Consider the following 24,724-nt stretch of genomic DNA (forward strand, 5'->3'; position numbering starts at 1 on the left):
TACTTTTTTTGAGCTTTAATTTCATCTTAGTACTTTATAAGATTCTTGAGAAAAGGCACAAAGAAGGTCCTTACTTTTTAAATTATTATTATTAGACTCTATAATTATTATCATTGAAATGAGTCTAGAGGAATACTGAGAAATGAATGGGAACATAAAAGACAGAGAAGAAACCTGGGACAAAATAAGTAGTTTAGCTTTCCAGAATGTCTGCATTACTTCCTTACAGAGACAAAGTCTATGGCTCTAGAAAAAAGTACTTTTGGGAACCACTGAAAGAGGTTACTGATGCTCTCTCTTTCCCTTTTTTGAGATTCCAAACCAAAAAAAAGAAACCCAAGTACTCCTGGATCTGCTTCCTGACAGAATTGGGCATGGTACATTTCTCAACTCCTCTGAGGGAGGATCCCCGGACCTGGTGGACTTTGTGAGGCAACACCAGATACCACTCGGTAAGGCTTAGGGCTTCAGACCCTTCACACAACACTTTCTCCCTCCACCAGCCCCCAGGTTGCAACCCACATGTAAAGAAGTACTATTTTAAATATATAAATATCATTCAGGAACTAAAAGATGCATGGCAGGAGGATTAAAAATGGTGGTGTGAGAGGTGAGACAGAGGCTTCCTCCTAAAACCGCATATAATATGAAAATATAATTAATACAACTAATCCTGAAAGAGCACCAGGAAAGAGGACTGCGGCAGACTGCATGCACCTGGAGAAAACAGCAGACCTCATGGAACAGGGTAACATACCAAAGCTGTGGCCCGACGGGACCCAAGCCTTTCCCCCATCCCAGCTTACCGCCTGGAGAAAGAGAAATGGAGCTGGGAGGGAGTGGAGGCCTGGGACTGCTGAATACCTAAGTCCGGAGATCTGCTCTGAGAGCACAAACCTACATTTCATGGTGCTTTCATGATACTCTCGTGATTAGGGGACTGGAAAGCTAAAACAGGCAGAATTCCTGAAGAGACTGAGATTCCAGCTGCTTGTGGAAATCAGGGATCCATATCCAGCTGCTCTGGGACAAAAGACAGGCGGGTAGTCTGAGAGACTTCCTAACAAGGAAGCCCTTAGTAAGAGGGCTGCTAAAGAGTCAAGGATTGGACAGAGCTTACTGCTCAGGAGAAAGGAAAGGTAGACGAACTTGTCTGGGTGCACTCTGCCCAGCAGGTTGGGAGCTTTCACAATCTACAGGTGCTTCAGCTCCCTGGCTGGCTACACAGCTCCAGGGACCTCCTCCGTGATAGGCAGCCTACTGTGCCTTTCCCCCTGCCAGCCCCACCTGGCTCGCAAACTGGCAAACCCTACCCTGGAGTTAGGCCAGCCACAGGGAAAATCTGTCTAAAGCAACTACAAACGCAAAGCATAGAGGCTTATACCTGTGTGCTCGGCCCACTCGTTCTAGTAGTGGAGACAGGCATAGCAGCCGGGAAGCAGGAAACAGCTTTTTCCTCCCCCCAGGCACCAATTCCACTCCCCTGCGACCCCGGACATAGCTCCAGGAGCTGAGCAGCTCCAGGGAGTGGAGCTTCTGGACACTAGAGGGCGCCAGATACAAATATGAAACATTAAAGGAACCTGGTTCAGAGTAATATAACTCCTGAGCAAGATGACATGAACCTCATGACTCTTCCTGAAAGGAAGTTCAAAACAAAAAACCATTAACATGCTAATGGAGGTACAGAAAGATATTCAAAAACTCAGAAATGAATTCCAGTAGGAAATCCAATCATTGAAGAGCACAATGGAGGGAATTAAAAGCAGATTGGATATGGTGGAGGAGACGATAAATGAAATAGACACTAGAGAAGAGGAATACAAAGAAACTGAGGTACAGAGAGAAAAAAGGATCTCTAAGAATGAAAGAATATTGAGAGAACTGTGTGAACAATCCAAATGGAACAATATTCACATTATAGGGGTACCAGAAGAGAGAAAGGGGTACCAGAAGAAGAAGAGAGAAAGAAAGGGATAGAAAGTGTCTTTGAGGATGTAATTGCTGAAAACTTCCCCAATATGGGGAAGGAGAGACTATCTCCTTGGGTACACAGATCTCCCAACACAAGGGACCCAAGGAAGACAACACTAAGACATATAGTAATTAAAATGGCAAAGATCAAGGATAAGGACAGACTGTTAAAACCAGCCAGAGAAAGAAATAAGATCACATACAAAGGAAAGCCCATCAGGCTAACATCAGATCTCAGCAGAAACCTTACAGGCCAGAAGAGAGTGGCATGATGTATTTAATGCAATGAAGCAGAGGGGCCTGGAACCAAGATTACTTTATCTGGCAAGATTATCATTTAAATTTGAAGGAGGGATTAAACAATTTCCAGATAAGCAAAAGTTGAGAGAATTTACCTCCCACAAACCATCTCTACAGTGTATTTTGGAGGGACTGCTGTAGATGGAAGTCTTCTAAGGTTTAATAGCTGTCACCAGAGGTAATAAAACCACAGTAAAGAAAGTAGAACATCTAATTAATTACTAAGCAAATGCAAAATTAGGTTAACTATCGCCAAAGTCAATCAAGGGATAGACAAAGAGTACAGAATATGATACCTAATATATAAAGAATGGAGGAGGAAGAAAAAGGAGGAGGAAAAGAAAAGAACTTTTACATTGTGTTTGTAATAGCATATGAAATGAGTTAAGTTAGACTCTTAGATAATAAAGAAATTAACCCTGAACCTTTGGTAACCACAAATCTAAAGTCTGCATGGCAATAAGTACATACCTATCGATAATGACCCTAAATGTAAATGGACTGAATGCACCAATCAAAAGACACAGAGTCACTGAATTGATAAAAAAACAAGACCCATCTATATGCTGCCTGCAAGAGACTCACTTTAAACCCAAAGACATACACAGACTAAAAGTGAAGGAATGGAAAAAGATATTTCATGCAACTAATAGAAAAAAGCAGGAGTTGGAGTACTTGTATCAGACAAAATAGACTTTAAAACAAAGAAAGTCACAAGAGACAAAGAAGGACATTACATAATGATAAAGGGATCAATCCAACAAGAAGATATAACCATTATAAATATATATGCTCCCAAAACAGGAGTACCTACAAATGTGAAATAAATACTAACTGAATTAAAAGGGAAATAGAATGCAATGCATTCATTCTAGGAGTCTTCAACACTGTGCTCACTCTGAAGGATAGATCAACCAGACAGAAATAAGTAAGGACACAGAGGCACTGAACAACACATTAGAACAGATGGACCTAATAGACATCTACAGAACTCTACACCCAAAAACAGCAGAATACACATTCTCGAGTGCACATGGAACATTTTCAAGAACAGATCACATACTAGGCCACAAAAAGAGCCTCAGTAAATTCAAAAAGATTGAAATTATACCAACCAGTTTCTCAGACCACAAAGGTATGAAACTAGAAATAAATTACGCAAAGAAAATGAAAAATCCCACAGACACATGGAGGCTTCACAACATGCTCCTAAATAACCAATGGATCAATGATTGAATAAAAACAGAGTTCAAGCAATATATGGAGACAAATGGCAACAATAATTCAACACCCAAAATCTGTGGGATGCAGCCAAGGCCATGCTAAGACGGAAATATATTGCAATACAGCCCTACCTCAGGAAAGAAGAATGATCCCATATAAGCAGTCTAAACTCACAATTAATGAAACTAGAAAAAGAAGAACAAATGAGGCCCAAAGTCAGTAGAAGGAGGGACATAATAAAGATTAGAGCAGAAATAAATAAAATTGAGAAGAATAAAACAATAGAAAGAATCAATGAAAGCAAGAGCTGGTTCTTCGAGAAAATAAACAAAATAGATAAACCCCTAGCCAAACTTAATCAAGAAAAAAAGAGTCTACACACATAAACAGAATCAGAAATGAGAAAAGAAAAATCACTATGGACACCACAGAAATACAAAGAATTTAGAGAATACTATGAAAAATTATATGCTAACAAAGTGGATAACCTAGAAGAAATGGACTACATTCTAGAAATAACAACCTTCCAAGGCCGACCAAGGAAGAAACAGAAAATCGGAACAGACCAATTACCAGCAACGAAATTGAACTGGTAATCAAAAAACTACCTAAGAACAAAATCCCTGGACCAGATGGCTTTACCACTGAATTTTATCAAACCTTTAGTGAATACCTAATACCCATTCTCCATAAAGTTTTCCAAAAAATAGAAGAGGAGGGAATACTTCTAAACTCATTCTATGAGGCCAGTATCACTTTAATACCAAACCAGGCAAAGACACCACAAAAAAAGAAAATTACAGACCAATATCCCTGATGAACATAGATGCAAAAATACTCAATAAAATATTATCAAACTGAATTCAAAAATATATCAAAAAGATTATCCATCATGGTCAAGTAGGATTTATTCCAGGAATGCAGGGATGTTACAGTATTCGAAAATCCTTCAACATCATCCACCACATAAACAAAAAGGACAAAAACCACATTATCATCTCCATAGATGCTGAAAAAACATTTGACAAAATTCAACATCCATTCATGATAAAAACTCTCAACAAAATGTGTATAGAGGGCAAGTACCTCAACATAATAAAGGCCATATATAACAAACCCACAGCCAACATTATACTTAACAGCGAGAAGCTGAAAGCTTTTCCTTTAAGATAAGAAACAAGACAAGGATGCCCACTTTCCCCACTTCTATTCAACCCAGTACTGGAGGTCCTAGCCACGGCAATCAGACAACACAAAGAAATAAAAGGCATCCAGATTGGCAAGGAAGAAGTTAAACTGTCCTTGTTTGCAGATGACATGATATTGTACATAAAAAACCCTAAAGAATCCACTCTAAAACTACTAGATCTAATATCTGAATTCAGCAAAGTTGCAGGATACAAAATTAATACACAGAAATCTGTGGCATTCCTATACATTAACAATGAACTAATAGAGAGAGAAATCAGGAAAACAATTCCATTCACAATTGCATCAAAAAGAATAAAATACCTAGGAATAAACCTAACCAAGGAAGTGAAAGACCTATACTCTGAAAACTACAAGACACTCATGATAGAAATTATAGAAGATACCAATAAATGGAAACACATCCAGTGCTCATGGATAGGAAGAATTAATATTCTCAAAATGGCCATCCTGCCTAAAGCAATCTATAGATTCAATGCAATTCCTATCAAATACTGACAGCATTCTTCAACGAACTAGAGAAAATCGTCCTAAAATTCACATGGAACCACAAAAGACCCCAAATAGCCAAAGCAATCCTGAGAAGGAAGAATAAAGCAGGGGGAATTATGCTCCCCAACTTCAAGCTCTACTACAAAGCCACAGTAATCAAGACAATTTGGTTCTGGCACAAGAACAGACCCACAGACCAATGGAACAGACTAGAGAGCCCTGATATAAACCCAACCATATATAGTCAATTAATATATGATAAAGGAGCCATGGACATACAATGGGGAAATGACAGCCTCTTCAACAGCTGATGTTGGCAAAACTGGACATGCAAGAGAATGAAACTGGATCATTGTTGAACCCCATAAACAAAAGTGAACTTGAAATGGATTAGAGACTTGAGTGTAAGTCATGAAACCATAAAACTCTTAGAAGACAACATAGGCAAACATCTCCTGAATATAAGCATGAGCAACTTCTTCCTGAATGCATCTCCTCAAGAAAGGGAAAAAAAAGCAAAAATGAACTCATGGGACTACATCAAACTAAAAGTTTTCTGTATGGCAAAGGACACCATCAACAGAAAACAAAAAGGCATCCTACAGTATGGGAGAATATATTTGTAAACAACATATCTGACAAGGGGTTAACATCCAAAATATATAAAGAACTTACACGCCTCAACACCCAAAAAGCAAATAACCCAATTAACAAATGGGCAGAGGATATGAAGAGACAGTTCTCCAAAGAAGAAATTCAGATCGCCGACACATGAAATGATGCTCCACATCACTAATCATCAGGGAAATGCAAATTAAATCCACAATGAGATATCACCTCACACCAGTAAGGATGGCCAGCATCAAAAAAACTAAGAACAAGAAATGCTGGCGAGGATGAGGAGAAAGGGGAACCCTCCCACACTGCTGGTGGGAATGTAAGCTAGTTCATCCATTGTGGAATACAATATGGAGGTTCCTCAAAAAACTAAAAATAGAAATACCATTTGACCCAGGAATCCCACTCCTTGGATACAACTTCTCAGATACAACTTCTCAGATTCAAAAAGACATATGCACCCATGTTTATCGCAGCACTTTTTACAATAGCCAAGATATGGAAGCAACCTAAGTGTCCATCAGGAGATGAATGGATAAAGAAGATGTGGTACATATACACAATGGAATACTATTCAGCCATAAGAAAGAAACAAATCCTACCATTTGCAACAACATAGATTGAGCTGGAGGACATTAGGCTCAGTGAAATAAGCCAGGCAGAGAAAGACAAATGCCAAATGATTTCCATCATCTGTGGAGTATAACAATGAAGCAAAACTGAAGGAACAAAATGGCAGCAGACTCCGAGACTCCGAGAATGAACTAGTGGTTACCAAAGGGGAGGGGTATGGGAGGGCGGGTGGAGAGGGAGAAGGGGATTGTGGGGTATTATGTTTAGTACACATGGTGTGGGGGATCACGGGGAGAACAGTGTAGCACAGAGAAGGCACATAGTGAATTTGGAATCTTGCTGCACTGACAGACAGGGACTGCATTGGGATATGGGTGGGGACTTGATAATATGGGTAATAGTAACCACATTGTTTTTTCATGTGAAACCGTCATAAGAGTATATCAATCATACCTTAATAAAAAATTTTAAATAAATAAAAAGATGCATGGCACATGTACTTTCTGAGCTTCGTTTAAGTAAGAGAAGGTTTAACTCCCATTAGAATATAAGCTCCATGAGAGCAGGCCCTTGTCTGTCTTGTTCCCTGCTACATTCCCTAGTTCCTGGAACTCAGTATTATTTTGAAGGAATAAGGTCATCTAGTATTCTGAAATGAGTTGAGGCAAATTAACATGTATTATGAAAATGTGTAGATTTACTTACAAGTTAAGAATCATGGAAAATTCCAAGTATATTTATATATGACTGTTGACCATTACTTGTTGGTCTACATGTATACATGGAGGTATTTTTATTTACAAATATTTCTGAAGTACCTACTCTATTCCAGTCACTGTTCAATTGCTGGGAACAGAGAAGGTTTCTTTCCAAGGAACACTTATATTCTAGCATAAGTAAGAGAGATAGTAACCAAATACACAAGAAAAATCATCAGTGTTAGGTTCTTTGGAGAAAATTAAACAAGCTGACAAAATAGTGATAAGATCCAAGTACTTTCAATTGGATGGTCAGGGAGGGCCTTTCTGAAGAGGGAAGGAAATAATCGACTAAAAACCATTTTACTGAATGATCGATTTGCTGAATTTACAAATTCACCAATTGGCAAAAACACTGGTGTGGGTGTGTGTTTTTAACTGTAGAGTTTCCAGCAATTCATAATGGGTGAGATTTTTTTTTTCTTTAACTAAGGAAAATTTTAAACGTACAAAAATAGAGAAAAAGAAAAGCACTTGCACAGTGAACTTACTTGGTGTGTTGGCCCAGCTCTGCTTCCAGCAGAGTGAGGGGGCAGGTTGGGTTTACTATGCCTTGGACTGAGCAGCCCTGTGTTGAGGCTGCCTTACCCATGAAGTATGTTACCCGGGATGGGGAGCCCAGTACAGTGTTCCCAGGCAGGAATTTGTTAATAGTAGAAGTCATGCCTAAGATGGATGGGTGTCTGAGTAAAGGAATTTTGGGATTTTCTTGAAGCCATGGAAAAAGTCTGTCTCTGATTTTAGCTTTTGTAATGCTGTAACTCTCAAGCAGTGCTACCATTTTCCTTCCTTAATCTTAGCTTCCACTATCAGACCAGGAAGAAGTACAGCAATCCTTCACAATTCCTTCTGCTCCCAGTACTTCCCTGCCTCTTCATGGTGACTGGCTCATAATACTCTTCTTTTCTCTCCATTTTGATAAAAGAAACGGGGACACACATGGCTGGGAAGGGGATATTAATTCCCTGCTTGGTACAATTGCTGCCATAGTTGTAGCATATATTTCCCAAGCAACTACACTAACTGAACTACAAATTTTCACAGAACAAATGCTGGCAAGGATGCAGAGAAACGGGAACCCTCCTACACTGTTGGTAGGAATGTAAATTGGTGCAACTGCTGTGGAAGCAGTATGGAGGGTTCCTCAGAAAACTAAAAGTAGAAATACCATTTGACCCAGAAATTCCACTCCTAGGAATTTACCCGAAGAAAACAAGATCCCTGATTCAAAAAGACATAGGCACCCCTATGATTATTGCCACACTGTTTGCAATACCCAAAATACAGAAGCAACCTAAGTGTCCATTAATGGATGAATGGATAAAGATGTACATATACACAATGGAATATTATTCAGCCATAAAAAAAAAGCTTCCTGCCATTTGCAACAGCATAGATGGATCTAGAGTGCATTATACTCACTGAAATAAGCCAGGTGGAGAAAGACAAATACCAAATGATTTCACTCATTTGTAGAGTATAACAACAAAGCAAAACAGGAGGAATAAAATTGCAGTAGACTCATAGACACCAAGAAGGGACTACTGGTTATGAAGGGGGAGGGGTTAGAGAGGGGGAAAAGGATTAAGGGGCACAATTTGCAATCACGATATAGGTTGGTCATGGGGAGGGTAGTACAGCACCGAGAATACAGTTAATGATTCTGTAACATCTTACTACGTTGATGAATGAATGGTGACTACACTGGAGGGGGGTGAGGACTTGATTAATATGGGTAAATGTTGAATCAACATAAGATTGTATATCAATGATACTTTAATAATAATAAAAGAAAAAGTCCATTGTGTGAAACAATACTAAAAGTTAGTAGTTTGGAAAGATTTCTTATGTATCTACTTGAACAAACAGTGAATGAGTCTGCTAATCTGCTTTTAACAAGATTCTTCTTTCCCTTTTCATCTAGAACTCTGTTTGACCTCAAACATCAAAAGTCAGACAGTTCCATCTTATGACCAGCATCATTTCGGATTCTGGCACAGCATTGCCCATCCTTCTGTAATCTGTGTAAGGTGTTCAGTGTGAAGCATTTTGCTCCTTTTTGGTCCCTGAGTTTCATTAGGTCAGACCTTAACTATCTGGCTGACTGCCTTGCATGCCTGAGGGTGCCCAAGTAGAGGAGAGAGGGGGATTGGGGCAGGAGAGGCTGCAAAGGGCTAGAGTGACTCTGGTTTGGCTCTATGGGAAAAGGTCCTGGACAGTACCTGGGGGAGTATGAAGAAGAAAACAGATGTCCAGCACCCATCCCTTGAGACTCTGCTTTATTTGATCTGTGGTGAAGCATGGGCATAGATACATTTTAAAAGTTCCCTAGATCGTTTTAATATGCAGCCACAGTTGGAAGCCACTGCTCTGGTGTTTTGTTCTGTTTTGTTTTTAAAAAGGATAAACAAGCCTGTTTAGTTAGATATGCATAGATGCATTTATAGGCCCCTATTTAAACTCTTAAAAAAAAGCATAGTAAACAGGAAAATAGATTCTAAACAAAAGTTGTTATTTTTTAAAAAATCATTTCCTTGTTGATTGTGAAACTTTTTTGCTTATATTGGCAGACTGATGATAAGGGTGTTTTTGCAACAGACCTTTCTCAAGAGTACCAGCTGGTGGCTCAAACATTTAATTTGACCCAGTCCCAGGTGTGGGATTTGTCTTATGAATCCATCAACTACATCTTTGCATCTGAAAGCATCAAGTCTGAACTGAGGAGGAAGTGGAATCATCTGAAGCCCAAAGTACTACACTTGTAAGCTATGATGAGATGAACTACTTTCGAGGTGTGTTGTAACCAAGATCTTCCCACCATATCCTACTTAGTAACCTGGGTTTTTAAATAGAATTAAATAGTGTTAAGTTCCCTTAACACTCCATTTGAAGCACAGCAGCTAAGCACCACGGACTCCAACACCAGCACCTTACTTACGGTGGCCTCTGTTAAGTATGTCTTCAACTGACTAGCAGACTCTGCAGTCTGACATAGCTTACCTCCATGCTGCTTCCTGGAAGGCCTTGCATGTTCCTGCTAACTAAACTCCCTATTCCACCAGTGATTTTGACTTAACAGCCCCTCTCCATCAGGAATATCAAAATAATTTCTCATCAGGAAAAGTTTTATAATTACTAGTCAAATAAGGTGCAGAGAGAGGGGAAAACAGATTGCCCCCGAGACCTTAAACCTTCTAGCTTGTGACAATAGCTCTGTATTTTGTTGTGCTCACGTTAATCAGACTTCCTTTACTCAAGTACTCCCCAAAGCTGCTGACTCCAGGCTACACTGCCTACCATGGATTTTTGTGAATACAATCTACTTTGGGTGACTCTAGTGACAGATAAAGCTAACTGCTGAGACCTGGCTTTGTCCTTCTTGTGATTAACCCCTCTGGAATCAAGGTAGTCTTTTTTTTGTCTTATTTTGACTATAATGGAGCTATGCTGGCCAGACACTTCTTGAACTCTAGGGTACTTTAAGGTTTCTACTTCCAGCCTGTAATCTGACTTCCAGTTGTTCCACACATTTGTTTCTGGAAGAACCCCCTGGTAGGTATAGGAGAAATTTAAATGCCTAACTAAAATATCTCCATATAACATCGGTTTTCTGTGTCTTCAAGCATCACGTTGTTGAGAATACTTAGTAACATTTTATATGTCAAAACTTTGAGACCTACATCTCACTGGATAGCTGTTTGAGTGTGTAAGAATAAAGTTTTCATTTTATATTTTGAAATAGATAATGGAGAGAGAATTGGTCCATCCTTACACTCATATCTCATCATTCCTTCTCTACTTGGTCACCATAAAAATAGTTCTCTACAGAGTTGACGAGATAGCCTTTACACTCAGATTATAGTGGAAAAGAAATGCAAGTAACATAGAGAATAGAGGATACATGTTAAGTTCTATGGCATTGGCCATAGAGAACAGGCAATAGAAGGGAAAATAACAAGGGGAGAAAACAGAGAAAAGACCAACCAGCACTAGGGGAACTAGCTGCTGAGAACAGATACAACTACCCAGCGCCTGCTCAGACTTCCTACTTCCTTTGCTGTACATGCCACCCAGTCCATCCCCACAAAGGTCTACTGGGTATTAAAAGGGTAGGGGGATGCCTAAATCTTCTTGCTCCCCCAACAGTGGCCTTGGTTTCTCTTTCTTAGAATGGTTAGAGACAATTTATTATTTCTTCTTCCATCCTCAGGAATAGCAGATTCGGTAGCAGATAATGGCCTGTGAGCTAGTTTGAGATGAACTGGGCTTTCCTGGGTAAAAGAGTTTGCCTCTGCCCTATTCCTTTTACATTCTGGTCATCTGGAGGTTGAAGGGCTAGTCCTCGGTCTTTTAAAATAAGACTCATTCTCCACACCCAGTTATGATGAGTCCTAATGTATGTGGATACAGATAGCAAGGTAGGATTTATAATCTACTATCTTTTTTTTTTTTACCACATTCTAATTTGTTTCTCATTCTAGAACATAAAGTATCCCCATGCAGGGAGCCAAAAAAAGCAAGTGAAGATTTATCTTTTCCTACCTAAGGAACATTAAGTTGTTCCTAGGCAACAATTTAATCATAATTTGCATATATATATATCAAAAAGAAAAACACCTGAAGAAACACTGGGTACTTTATAGACATAACTTTTATTAACACGGTATCCCTGAGAGGCAGATTAAGGTATAAACATTATTCCACTTTACAGAAAGGGAAATGGAGGCAGGCTGACTTACACACAGACATCTGCAACCAGAAATCTTACCTATTGACACCCCAACCAATGCTTTTTCCACAAGACTGGACATAGGTACACTGAACACAGTAACCTCATTTAAATAACATTATAGTGCTCTTCCTAAACCATCTCAGATCCCATGGCATTGCTTCAGGCTGGTGTTTCTTATATCTTCCTGTCTGCTCAGGCAACAAAACTGAGATACCATCTACCCTTAATTCCTAATAAATGTTAGGAGATTCTTCATTCTGGTCCTCAACGCCAGAACCCTAATTAATCTCTCCTCTAACACAGTACTATGAATTATAGAATATTCTATCTGTCCACTCCTCTCCCAGATCTCATTCCAGCCACAGGACTCTAAATGCAACTATACAACAGCTATTTATTCTAGGCTTTGGCCATCCACTCGTGTTCCTCTTTTCTCTGACATGCCCATGGAAGTATCTTCTCAAGATACTAGTTTCTGACCCTGTCTCCCTTAGGAGCTAGTCTCCTAAAACTCTCCTTTTTCTTACCCAGTGCCAGCCAGCTATTTCCTTACTAATAAGTATAGCACAGTACCTGATTGACTACAGATACTGGGAGCATCACCTCCTGACCTCCCTCTGGCATTCAGCTAAGGTGATTTTTTCTGCCTCCTGCACAACCCTTATCATACTATTCCTCAAATTTTGTGCTGCTCCAAACTGGTCTAACCTTTCTTAGAGTCTGTCATTTGCCCATTGCTCCATCTGCACAGAACACTTTGCTCCCGTTTCCCCATTTCTCATCCCCTCAGCACTCAGTTTTGCGATTCATTTTAGACAGGTCATCCCACCCTAATTTACCCCTTAATTTCCCTCTTTTGAACACTAACTGCTTCAAGAAGCCACCTTGAATAAAGAGAAGAAAATACCTCCTAGAGTTTTCTTATAGCAAACTCTAATGCTTTAAACCTTAACATTTGTGCATAGTATTACAATCTAGCTTTCTAGATTTCTCTAGAACTGTTGTGTGCACTTTATTATTTGTCCATGTCAGTGTAATCTGTTTTAGACTGTAAGGACAAGGGCCAGGGTCTGCTGAACTTGTGCTATACAGGGTTCATCATACTACTATGAACATACAGGCAATTAATTCAATACTATTTGATTATAATGATCAGAATTATGGTGTCTGAAGAGGTGCTTTTAAAAACACATGTATGTAGTTAATATGTGCATGTGCATGTGTGTATTGGCAGCTCTTCTGAGTAAAAATAATGTTTTCCTTGTTATTAGGGTAAAAAGTTGTTGACACAAAGTGGTCTGTTTTCCCAGTCCATGGGAATGTGGCTGCTCATTTTAAGCTAGCGAGAGTGTAAGAGTGCCCATGGGGTGCTTAACACTAAACTAGGTGTTTGGAGTGTGTGCATATGGACAACTTCCTTTTGGCCACTCTAACTGCTATCCCTATCACCACGTTCAGCTGGCTTACTTTTTGGGCTTCTGGACCACAAGGGACCAGGTGAGATGAAACAAAAAAAATCAAACTAGATGCCATAAGGGTAGTATTTCTCTATTCCAAATCTTCTGGGGCTTGGAAGAAACAAATGGAGGGTTCACACATCAATATTCATACAAAGTTTACATTGTTTCCCCATATAGAACACCTAGGTTCTTGACAAGATGATTTATAGGTCATAACCAAGATGGACATTAAACCCTCCTTTAAGGTAAATGAAGAATATGCAACACATGGCATTCTGAGCACAGGCTTAAGTGAGCAGAATTGTTTGTTTTTGCATTTCTTGTATAAAGAGCTACACCCACTCAGTGAGAAAATGCTCTCAACTTCTCCTTGAAATGCTAGGATGGGTTTTTCCAGTTGAAATGCAGCCGAATAACAGTATGAGTAAATAAGGTATACATATCAAATTTATAGGACCTACTACTATCTCCTCTCTATTAAGGGAACAACACAGGTACTGTGAGGGAAAGGTGTTGTCATTCAGGTGCAGGCAAGGAAAGAGACTGAAAGGCTTCCTTTCATTCTTAAGACATCTGGGGAGTTTGTGGATCCAAGAGAAGAAACAAAGGAACAGACAATTGGGTAAATCCTAAAGTATTTCCTAAGCTAGCTGGGCCAGAACAGGAGATGGATCTCATTATTGGAAGCTTTTTCAAACAATTTCAATACATTTATTGAGGCTCTTTATAGAATTTCAGGGGCTTACTTAGGTGCTGACTGTGACATAAGTTTTTCTCGTGTATGGATTTCTCGGTGCTTATTAAGAGCAGAGCTTTTACTAAAGCATTTGCCACAGTCATGACACCCATAGGGCTTTTCTCCTGTGTGGGTTCTGTGATGGGCACGTAAGTCAGAACTCTTACTGAAACTCTTTCCACAGTCAGGACACACATGGGGTCTCTCTCCTGTGTGTATCCTCCGATGTGCACTAAAATGAGAACTGTTATTGAAGCTTTTTCCACACTCTTCACATTGATAGGGCTTTTCTCCTGTGTGGGTTCTCTGATGAATTATAAGGCTTGAGCTCTGATTGAAGCGTTTCCCACACTCACTACATTGATACGGTTTCTCTCCTGTGTGGATTCTCCTATGGGTGATGAAATTTGAACTGTCACGGAAACTTTTCCCACAGTCAAGACACTTATAAGGTTTCTCTCCAGTGTGAATTCTCCGGTGTCTAATGAGGCGTGCACTCCGACTGAAGCTTTTCCCACAGTCAGTGCAGTTATATGGATTTTCCACTTGATGAGATATCTGGTGCATGAGGTGGGAGTTTGGACCAAAGCTTTTGCCATATCTGAGATATTTATAGAGTCTCTCCCCCAGGTAAGGTCTCTGGGGACTTAGGACTTTACCTAAACTCCTCTCTGGAACTGTTGGTTTTCCTTTTCTCTCCCCTGAGGTCTTTTCCCAGTGTCTTCCTAATCTACATTGACTCTCACTGCCTTTACCCTGATCAAGATGCCGGGGAATTTTCCTTTCAGACCTTGAAAGTAATGTCCTATGTAGTTGTACCTCCTCAGATATATCCCGTTTTAGATTGTCTTCATTCTCAAATCCAGCCTCAAAACCTGATATAAGAATAGAATTTAAGAAGTTATCCATTTCCTCAATTATTATGCACCAGGGTAAATCAAGTATCACATTGGATGATTAAAGATAAAGCTCTAGATCCCAAACAACTCCATCTATAAAATTCCAGTTTTTTATTTCTTTACTTAGTAACCTGTCACATGCTTCTCATCTATAGAAGAGCTCATTCATACATTCTTTGAACTCTTTCTGGATATCCAGGATCTTCAGAAAATCCCCTCAGTATAACAAGAAAAACCTACCAGAATTCAGATAAAACTATTATTATGTTTATACAGGAAAGACACTTAGTAATGCTGTATTTTTGCCTCATCTCAGGCCTATCATTGGATTCTACTTTATATTCACTGGCAACTAATGGGGTTAGAAGGGAATGCCCAGGAAAATTCTGGGAAGCTTCCATATCCAGGAAGAGCTGTATGAGTTCCTTTCCCCTTGAATTCCAATATATGCTGAGAATAAAAACAGGGTAGAAAAATAGTTGGTATCTCTGAAAGAACAAAAGACCCGAGAGAGAAACTGTTAGGAATGTCTCTCTAAAGCATTTTCTCTGCCCACGGCAAAAATAATAAGTAAGTGTTCCAAAAGCACCACTCCAATGCTTAAGTTGAGCTTTTACTATTCTTCTGAGAACCAAATTCCAGGTTTTCTAGGCCTAAGCTATGAGAATTTGCATATACTTGCAAATGTTCAAACTGAATTTGTAAAATCTTCAGATAAACTCTAGATCCCATATTCCCTGAACTAAATCTGAGAGCAAAAGAATGCTGAGTGTCAGCTTGTATATATAACCCCTAAAAGCAGTATTTCTACCCAGAAGCCCAGTCTTAATGAGATGCTCCCTGAAATAGAGGTTCATTCGATTAAATGAAATCTCAGAACTTTAAATATGTTAATATGTATTGTGAGTCTCCAAGAAGGGTATTTAACATTTCCTGTATCTAGAAGCCATTTTTAGGAATTGAATTCCACCCTCACGGAATTGATACTCCATGGAACACCCTTGAAGAATGCTGATCTAAAGAACTTTTGGAAAACTTATTTACTGAATGCTTACTATGTGCCCAAGCACTATGCTAGGTGCTCCACCACGGTACCTCATTTACATCTACCTTATGAGATACATCTCAATACACAAGCAAACTTAGAGGGTTAAGTAACTTGCTCTAAGTCACTCAGCTAATGAACAGAAGAGTCTAGACTTTTATACATATACATGTATAACTCTCAAATCAGAATTCTTCCCACAAGGAGGGAAGCTATAGTCAAGTTTTTTTTCTTCTAATAGCTAAGATTTAAAAGGTCAATTCCCTCAGAAATCTCAGACTTTTGCATAAGTGTGTCTGCAAAAAGAAGTTATGATTTTCATATATGTGAATAAAGCAGACATAACTGGTATACAAGCTGGAACTAGAAGAAAAAAATATAAAGGAGAATGAACTTGTAAAATCACCCTCATCCCACTCCAGGTTAAAGACATGCTACTTGGGAAATGTTAGCTTTCAGATTCCTGCTAGGTAAACTGCCTAGAAATCTAGCAGCTCTGGCAGATCACATGTAAATGACAGCAAATTTACAAAGTCTGCAACCATCTTGGGTTGATGCTGTACTGTGAGGAGGCAAGTCAAGTGAATAATGTATATCCCCTCAGTGAGCTGCTTTAATAGACAGGGAACATGAACATGGAGAAGAGAGAAGGTTGTAACAAAAAGAATCCATGAGAGCTGAGTGTAGAGGCCAGCTCTCCTGATCTTTAACCTGTTGCCTTTTTTCCTAAATCCCACTGCCTCCCCTTTGTTTATTCAGACCTTAAGAAATAAATGGATCTTACCACTGAGGCTCTGGAATAAGACTGGAGCACGGGTCATGACAGCCCCCAGGGGTACCTCAGTATCTTCATCCTCCTCAGAATCATCTTCTGTGACCTCTTCTACCTCCTCAGCTTGCTTCTTGGCTTCAGCCTCCCTGGGATCCTGGACAGGGCAAGAGGCTGTCTCCTCTTCCTGCCCATCACTGGGCGGGGCAGCAACCCGGGCACTCACCAAAGCATCCATTTCTTCAAAAAAGGGACAGGTCTCTGGTGCGTGACCATTCTTGACTTTCCGGTAGCTGGTATGTAGGCTTTTAAACTTTGTCCGACACTGCTCTGGCGTCCTAAGGAAGCCGCATTCCCATAACCGCTCAGCCACTGCTCCATACAACTGGCTATTGCGGTGACAGTTTCGGAGAGCTTCATAAAACTGAGTCTCACTGAGAATTGCAAGGTAAGTCTTTGTCTCTTCATAACCCCAGTGTACACCTGCCACCAGAAAAGTAATTTCAGCACCACTTAATCCCAGGCTTTAGAGCCTCAATCCCTCAGTCCTATCTGCATCATGTAGAATTACCTAAGCTTGGGCTCCTAGATGAATAAGTAGAAGTACTTCATGTTTCCAAAATTTGTAACACATTCATTATAGAATGTTTTGCTTCCGTATATCCTGCAACAATTTCACAGAGACCTTTCCTACATTATCTTTAGCCATATTAAAAAGAGGCCTTTCCACCTGATCACTGAAACAATCATGTACACTGACTAGAGTGAAGGATGCATTTCCCAGCTCTGATTCTAACTAGGAAATAACTGGCCGTGGATAGAAGACCCACAGTCAGTTGCTGTCAGCCACAAGTGACCCCAATCATTCTTTTTCCACCAGTCCTACCTCCTTTTATTTAAGCTTCCCAAAGAATGACTCAAAACCCCAAGAAACACTCTCTTTCAGAATCACACTGTTGTCTAATCCCTATTATGGCCTTCTGTCACTTGTGCAATCTCAAAAAACCCAGCAAGCTCAACAGTAGCAAAGACCTGAAGGGTACAAAATAAGGACTTTATAGTCATGTACCTTCTCCTTAGGAGCAAAGAACTGGTGGAAGCCAAAAGCAGAGCAGACACCATCTCCTGGCCTGGACACATGCTGGGGCCACAGCCCCCCCAACCTGCCATCCCCCAGTTTGGGTAGTACTTAATCAGGATGATTACAGATTCTACTCCTGAAGGAACCCAAGGTAGAAAGAAGGGAGATTCAGTCTTTCTCCCACTTGAAGGCCACCTGGAAATTACGTTGCTTCTATTATCCTCCACTCACAGCAAGTGAAGGACGAGGGGAAAGAATTGGAAGATAGAAAAGGCAGTGGAAAAAGATGAAAAGAATAAAGATAATGAAAATAACAGCATTAAGACATGCCACACCTGTGATTTATCTACATCTATTCCATGACAAAAAAGGAAAAAGAATGAAGGAAGAGGAAAACAAAACACTAGAACAGAACTAAAGTAACATAGCAAAATAAAAAGTAGAAGGAAAAGTTCACTGCTCACAGTGGAACTGCAACTTTAGAGACGTAGTCCTGTGGGTGGCCATGCTCCATTTTACAGTTGAAACAAACTGAAATGGTAAGGTAACTGTCCAAGTTCACCTAGCTGATTGGCAGTCAGGATTAGAAACAGAGTCTCCTGACTCATACTTTAGTGGTCTTTCCATAAAAACAGGGTTATGTAAATTACATCAGCAGTAATAAATGATACTTAAAAAAATGTTTCCATATTTCAACAGTGTTAAACAAGATTTCTTGCTGCAGGACCTCTCAGGCCTGTTAAAATGCCAGTATTTGTTGTGTATCTCATAGACTTAAAAATGTTTCCCCAACTTTGGGCAATCCTTACTATGCCATTCTAAGTAAAAAGGAATACATAATGAACTGACTTTCAGATTTAGGGGAGTAAAAGATAAAGCACCAGTTCATGTGTGATGCTCAACAAATACTAGTCCTCCTTAAGTATAGTGCCAAAATTTTCTCAGCCTGCAAGTATTTTATAATCAGGAAAGAAGTATTTTAATAAACAAATGGAATGATATTCCTTGTCAGGGCTCTTTAATTTTCTTAGTATATTCAAAATACCTAAAATTATCTCCTGATTACTTTTATCTTACTCATTTTCCCACAAAACAGAATGAAACACATAAAGAACTAAAAGTGCTTCTTTGTTCTCCACTTAAGTGACAAAGCTGACAGGTGACTTTAAACCTCCTTCATCCAGTCTCATAACTCCTCAAATCTATTCCCAAAATCCCAAGAAGAAAAGCTTCTTACCACTTGGGCTTCGGAAAAGGACAGGAGCAGTCGAGTTGTTGGGGTCCTGGGGGGTGGCCTCCTGGCCCACTTCATCACTGTCAGACTCCTCAGCCATGACCTCTTCTGCTTCCTCTTGGTGCTGCCAGCCCCCTTGCTCTGGCTTCTCAGTCTCAGCATCACTGCCCACCAGGCCAGAGTGAGAGGCTGCCTCTTCCAAGCCATTATGGGGCAGGGCAATGACCTGGGCACTCATCAAGGCTTCCATCTCTTCAAAGAAGGGACAGGTCTCAGGTGGGTGGCCATTTTTTACTTTCCTATAACTTTTCTGGAGACCTTTGAACTTGGTGCGACACTGTTCCAGGGTCCGGAGGAAGCCATACTCCTGGAGCCTCTCAGCCACAGCACCATATATTTGGCTGTTTCGATGACAGTTTCGAAGAGCCTCATAAAACTCAGTCTGACTGAGAATTGCAAGGAGAGTTCGGGTCTCTTCATAGCCCCAGTGCATACCTGCCACTTTCTCATCCTCAAAGCCCCAGTGATCCTGTTCCAGCCAGCTTCTCTCTCTCCTGGATGGTAACAGATCAGCATGCATTTGCCCGTCTCCTGTGTGACTGCCTCTTAGGAGTTCCTTCTCCTTGGAGCCCAAATCTGCGGTCCATGGCTCTCCTTGCTCCAACCTGGAGACCACACCGGATTTAGGAAATGGAAATCCTGCTTGCAGGGAAGCAAACAAAGGAAGGATATCATACTTTGGACTGATTATAAAAAAAACCTTGAGTTCAGAGTTCCTGCCTTTTTTTTAATCCAAGAGGCCTATAAAGAAAGTGTCTAAGGAATGTTTTCAGCAAGTTCAATGAACTGAAGAAAATAGGGAAAATCGTGAAAGCTCAATGAGAAATATTTTATTTTCCAGAGCAGGTGATGGGAAGAAAAGGTTCTGTTATGTGTTCAGAGCAGATAATTTCGTTCCAAGTTGCTCCCTAGCCCGCCTGACCACTTGTAGGCAGGTCTTGGCACTGCTGGGAACAGTCACCTCCTGTCTCCTATAGTTCTCCACTTGAAGCTAGAGAATTAGACTCAGAGTGATTTCAACAGGGAGGAGAGCTGAGGGGAGACTGTGCGACTCATCTTTTCCCTCACACTCAGTCAACTAGTTCCAAAGGTATTTTCCCTTAGCATGTCCTCTTTTCCTACTGCCACGATCCAAGTCTAGACTCCTTATCCTCTCACACCGAGGTAACTAGCAGTCACTGTCTTATCTAACTCCATGCTCTTGCTTCCTCAGCTCACACACGATACTGCTGAACCTTAACCTGAAGCCTACCATTCCATGAACTGTCCATTCGTATCAAAATCTTCTCTCCAGAACACAGAACACATTTACTCACCACTCTGTGTCTTTCCTTTAACTCACTCCATTCCAAATTTAACCCTACCTTCAAGAAGCTGTATTTGCCAATGCTCCCGTGAAGACTTTCCTACTGCCTTCCCTCCACTCACACTCTACCAGACCCCCTACTGTCCTCACACAATTGAACAACAAGCCGCTGTTTGGCACTGTTTCAGTTTGGTTCAGTTCAGCACAGAATTATCTTTGCTGTTATGTTCTCAACCATACTGTAAGCTCTTCAAGGATAGGTAACCTTTCTTATTGCAGAGTACCCTGCAAGGTATGGAGCCCGTGGTATGTGTTCAAAAACTGATTAATTCTGCAAGTCTGAGTGTGGGGTTCAGGGATTGCATCTGGATAAACAGACACCATTACCAAACTGGCTGAGAAAGCTAGCTAACATCTTGTATGATAAGATCAGATAATCAAAACAACCTCAACAAGCTAAAGAAATGATCAAACAAAGCAAATACAAAATGGGGTTCAAAAGAATAAAAAGAAGAAAAACAAGTTCTACAAAATCAAGTATAAGAATAAGCACTAGGCACAAAAACAATATAGGGAAAGCTGTTAGAGGAGTTCTGGGAGTTACCAAGTGAACAATAATAACCAAATAATTAGTTGAGCTATACTAAAAAAAATTCAGTGAAATTCTTAAGTAAAATTCTTACTTTGCTTACAGATATACCAGACCCTCACTAGGATATATATATATAAAATTTAGTTGCCCACAATTAACATGATACTTGCAGAACTTAAAAGTTTCCAAGGAAGAGTAATAAGAACTTAGTAGGTCTGAAGAATGGAGCTTCTGGGGAAATGCTTACAGAAACAAATATAACTTAATTTGGAGAAAGAAAATGAAGAAAGATGTGCCTTCAAGTACAGAAAACAATTTTTATCTAGAAAATACTGACCTTGTATCATCATTACCAAAAGGAAATAAAATAGTTCCAAGTTCTAATAAAAACTAGGGAGCCATCCTCTGGCAGACTTATCAAAAGAGTAAATATAAGACTACTTACTGCAGCAGAGAACTAAACTACATGCCTCCAGGAGATCCCCAACAAGCAAGCATACACTCTACAATTTCCACTCATTCCTGAAATCCCTTTCCCATTGACTATTCCCAACCCTACTTCCCAACTCAGCATGGCATCCTATCTTCCCATACAAATCTACTCCTCACCGCTCCTTTGAAAAGGTCTGAGCTTCTCCTTTGGGTTCATCTGCTCCTGTGGTCCCAGGTCTGGGCTTCTTGCCCTCTCTTTCTTGGGTACACCCCTGGGCGGGGGTTCCACTGACTCCTGCCGAACACTTAATAACTCTCGTGATGATTTCAGGGGTGTCATCTTCTCCAAGCGCACTTCCTGCCCCTTCACAGAGACTGTGACCTAGAAACAACCCCCGTTAATTGTCACTGCAAGGTTGTAATGAGGGGCATTCCCAGAGGCGATTTTTTAACACCCCAAAAGAGAAAATCCTTTTGGAACATGGCTGGGGTGGGGGTGGGGAGGGTGAGTGGTTAATGGCGAACAAGAGTCTTCCTTATTTTATTACTATTAGCTATTATTACTAGACCAGCTGGAACTCCAGAAAGAAAAGATCAAAATAGTAAACCCAACTACAGGCTAAAATTAATTCCCCTTCCTTCCCTATTAAGTAAAAAACTATGAAACTATGAATATCTCATTATGATGGGTAGCCAAGGTATTCCTGGGGTGCATCTCCATATAAGCTCTAACTAAAAAAGTTACCTGTTCCAGGACCAGAAGTATAAGCATCACCAAGAGAGATTGTGCCCCCTTTTAAACCGCTCTGTACCTTGTTTTGACCCTTTAGCCTGGCCCCTTCCCAGTCACATACTTCTGAATTCCTTCCCCCTTCTCACCGAACGTCCAGGTCTTCCAGGCTCTCTTTCTAAATCTTCCACCAGAGCCACTGCCTCCTCTCCACTTTCTGGACATTGCTCCTGTACCCAATTCTGGATCTCCCCAGGTAAGACGGTCAGGAACTGCTCTAGCACCAACAATTCTACAATCTGCTCCTTGGTGCGCACCTCTGGCCTTAGCCACTGACAGCAAAGTTCCCAAAGTTGGCTGAAAGCCTCCCGGGGCCCAGCTGCCTCCTGGTAATGAAATCTCCTGAAGTGCTGTCGGAAGGTCTCAGAGTTAGTGCTATTGTCTCTCAGAGTGGGTTTGGCCATCGTTCACAGCAGGAAGCAGCTTCCCTCCACTTAAGGGTCTGGGTTCCAGGGCTTACACCTATCTTTCCATGTCCTTGGAGAATCACCTGCAGATGAGTCTCTCTCTGTAAGAAGAGTTTCCTCCTAGGGTAGAGAGAGATGGCACTATCAGAAGAAATATATGTCTAAAGTCTTGCCAGAGCTGGCCTAACTTCCCAATGCTCCACGTGGTCAGTGTGAAGTAGCACCAACTTCAGGACAGCAAGCCAGAACTGAGCATAAAGAAGACTTTTCAAACACTGCATTTGTGTGCGACTTCCAGGGCAGCCTGGGGAAGCAGCAGAGAAAAGAAACTAGTCTACTCCTCATCCAACTCCCCTAAATCACCGTGGGATCACGGTCTGATCCCACTTACATCCCCTGACCAATGTTACATAGACCAGTGTTCAAACCTTAAGGGAGACCTGGAGCTGGAGAAGATCTAAAGACAAGTCATCACTCTGATGGAGGTGACGAAAAGCCTCTGTCCAGCGGGCTGCAGCTGATCTCCCCACTAACTCCGGTGTTTTCCGAGGCCCTCCATGTCCGCCCCGCCTCATCAGTTTGCACAACCACCGAGTCCCACCCTGACAACAATTAAACACTGAAAACTGAGTCTTTGTTTTCTGTTTTCCCTCACAGTTTTCGCTCAGCAAGTAATTCGGAAATATTTCTACTGACGGGAAACCTCGCACTCTGGGAGAAGCTGGGTTTGGCTCCTGACGCGAGGGCTGGATGGGCCTGGGGAAGTCACACTTGAGTTGGTGGAGAGAGGGAGTCCGAAGAGGCACTAGAAACGAGCCTCCTGAGGACGATCTTGGGGCTCCGAGCGCTGTGGGGCTCGCCGGAGCGGGGCTCAGCTCAAGGAGCGTTGGGTGCTGGGTTCCGGCCTCTTTGTCTTCGCTCCCTCCGACCAGGTCATCCTCAGAGCGGTCACGCAGTCCCTCAAGAGGCCTCTGACAGGACTAAGCCATCCTGAGAGCATTCTCCGACCCACCCTTGGGAGCAGCTCCCTCTCGGGCTGTCCCTCAACCCACTCGCCTCTCTGCCCGCGGGCCAGCCTCACCCACTCAGGCCCGGCCCCTGCCCAGGCTCTCCAGCCTCCCAGCCCAGCTCCCAAACCGGAAGTTCGAGCGGGCGACTCGGGCGCTGAGAGCGCATGCGCAAAGGTGCGACCGTCTACGGAGGAGCCGCCGCCGGAGCAAGCGGGTGGGCCCAGCCGAGCGCGGCGCACTTCCGGGACGCTATGCGCTGACCCCTTCCTCCATTCCCGTCCTCTCCTCCCGCAGCAGTTGTCTCGGAAATTCGGATTCAGGACGACCGCCCGTCCCAGGGTCCTGTGCACGTGCCGAGAAGAGAACATTTGCCTCTGTGGTCGCCCGGAGGGGCCCTGGAGGAGGGGGCGACGGATACAGGGAATCGAGGTCCGCCGTGGGAATGATCCACGAACTGCTCTTGGCTCTGAGCGGGTACCCAGGGTCCATTTTTACCTGGAACAAACGGAGTGGCCTCCAGGTACTGTGCGGCCCAACGCGGGAGCTGAAGAGTCAAGAATGGGTGGACCTGAGCCGGTGCCTGTGGGAGGAGTCGGAGTGGCCGAGGGGGCGGGGCTTGGAGGCGCTGCGGCGTTCCGCAACGCGTGCTGGGTCAGGTTGGCAAGGGCAGTGCCACAGGTGATGTGGACGCCTCGAGAGGCCTGGGCCTAGACTGGGAAAGGGCAGACCCCAAACGGCCCTTCGGGGCGGGGGTGGGGCTGGGAGCCTGGCACCTGGCCTAAGGCGCTATGTCTGAGCAAGAGTTGCTGGGGAATTGAGTATCAAAGTAAGGGGGGCACTCTCTCCCATTTTCACACTTAAACTGTTTTAAACTGAGTTTGGAAAGCTAGTTCCAGTACATAGCGCTTAATACACAATGAGGGTGCAGTCAGTTTTGCTGACTGAAAAAATGAGAGTGTGTTTCCCTCATTACTCCAGGCCATTTCTGCACTAGGAGAATTTGGAGGGGTGGGGAGGGGAGGG

At 41.9% G+C, this 24,724-nt stretch overlaps 3 protein-coding genes across 20 annotated transcripts in view; 2 read left to right on the forward strand and 1 right to left on the reverse strand.

Moving 5' to 3' along the window:
• The window catches only part of MAPDA (N6-Methyl-AMP deaminase), a 36,313-nt gene extending 25,802 nt beyond the window's left edge, over nucleotides 1-10,511 (forward strand). For 6 of the 7 annotated variants that reach the window (XM_073211714.1, XM_073211712.1, XM_073211713.1 and 3 more), the window contains 3 exons: nucleotides 314-452; nucleotides 9,073-9,173; nucleotides 9,719-10,511. In XM_073211714.1, the coding sequence (XP_073067815.1) occupies nucleotides 314-452; nucleotides 9,073-9,173; nucleotides 9,719-9,913 (435 nt within the window). In that variant the 3' untranslated portion in view covers nucleotides 9,914-10,511. Of the gene's footprint in view, nucleotides 1-313; nucleotides 453-9,072; nucleotides 9,179-9,718 lie in introns of all 7 variants that reach the window. The other variant, XM_073211715.1, reaches the window with a different exon arrangement.
• A 1,270-nt stretch (nucleotides 10,512-11,781) lies between these two features.
• Nucleotides 11,782-24,314, reverse strand: ZSCAN29 (zinc finger and SCAN domain containing 29). 6 transcript variants are annotated; one of them, XM_017665215.3, is made up of 6 exons: nucleotides 24,197-24,314; nucleotides 22,374-22,811; nucleotides 21,672-21,876; nucleotides 19,108-19,803; nucleotides 16,805-17,272; nucleotides 11,782-14,951 (listed from the first exon to the last, which is right to left on the reverse strand). In XM_017665215.3, the coding sequence occupies exons 2-6, from the start codon at nucleotides 22,686-22,688 to the stop codon at nucleotides 14,083-14,085; spliced, it is 2,553 nt and encodes an 850-aa protein (XP_017520704.3). In that variant the 5' UTR covers nucleotides 22,689-22,811; nucleotides 24,197-24,314; the 3' UTR covers nucleotides 11,782-14,082. The 6 variants fall into 6 exon arrangements, with proteins under 6 accessions (XP_017520704.3, XP_017520705.3, XP_017520706.3 ...); XM_017665216.3 differs by lacking the exon at nucleotides 24,197-24,314 and adding an exon at nucleotides 23,388-23,541; XM_017665217.3 differs by lacking the exon at nucleotides 24,197-24,314 and adding an exon at nucleotides 23,120-23,541 and having other exon boundaries at nucleotides 22,542-22,811.
• Nucleotides 24,002-24,724, forward strand: part of TUBGCP4 (tubulin gamma complex component 4) — a 55,450-nt gene continuing 54,727 nt past the window's right edge. For all 7 annotated transcript variants that reach the window (XR_005061478.2, XR_005061477.1, XR_012120672.1 and 4 more), the window contains exon 1: nucleotides 24,002-24,221. Coding sequence is in view for 3 of the 7 variants with exons in the window: in XM_017665219.3 (XP_017520708.2) it covers nucleotides 24,144-24,221 (78 nt within the window). In the remaining 4 variants the exon portion in view is untranslated. The remainder of the gene's footprint in view (nucleotides 24,222-24,724) is intronic.

The sequence above is a fragment of the Manis javanica genome, chromosome 8, assembly GCF_040802235.1.
Source record: "Manis javanica isolate MJ-LG chromosome 8, MJ_LKY, whole genome shotgun sequence".
NCBI lineage: Eukaryota > Metazoa > Chordata > Mammalia > Pholidota > Manidae > Manis > Manis javanica.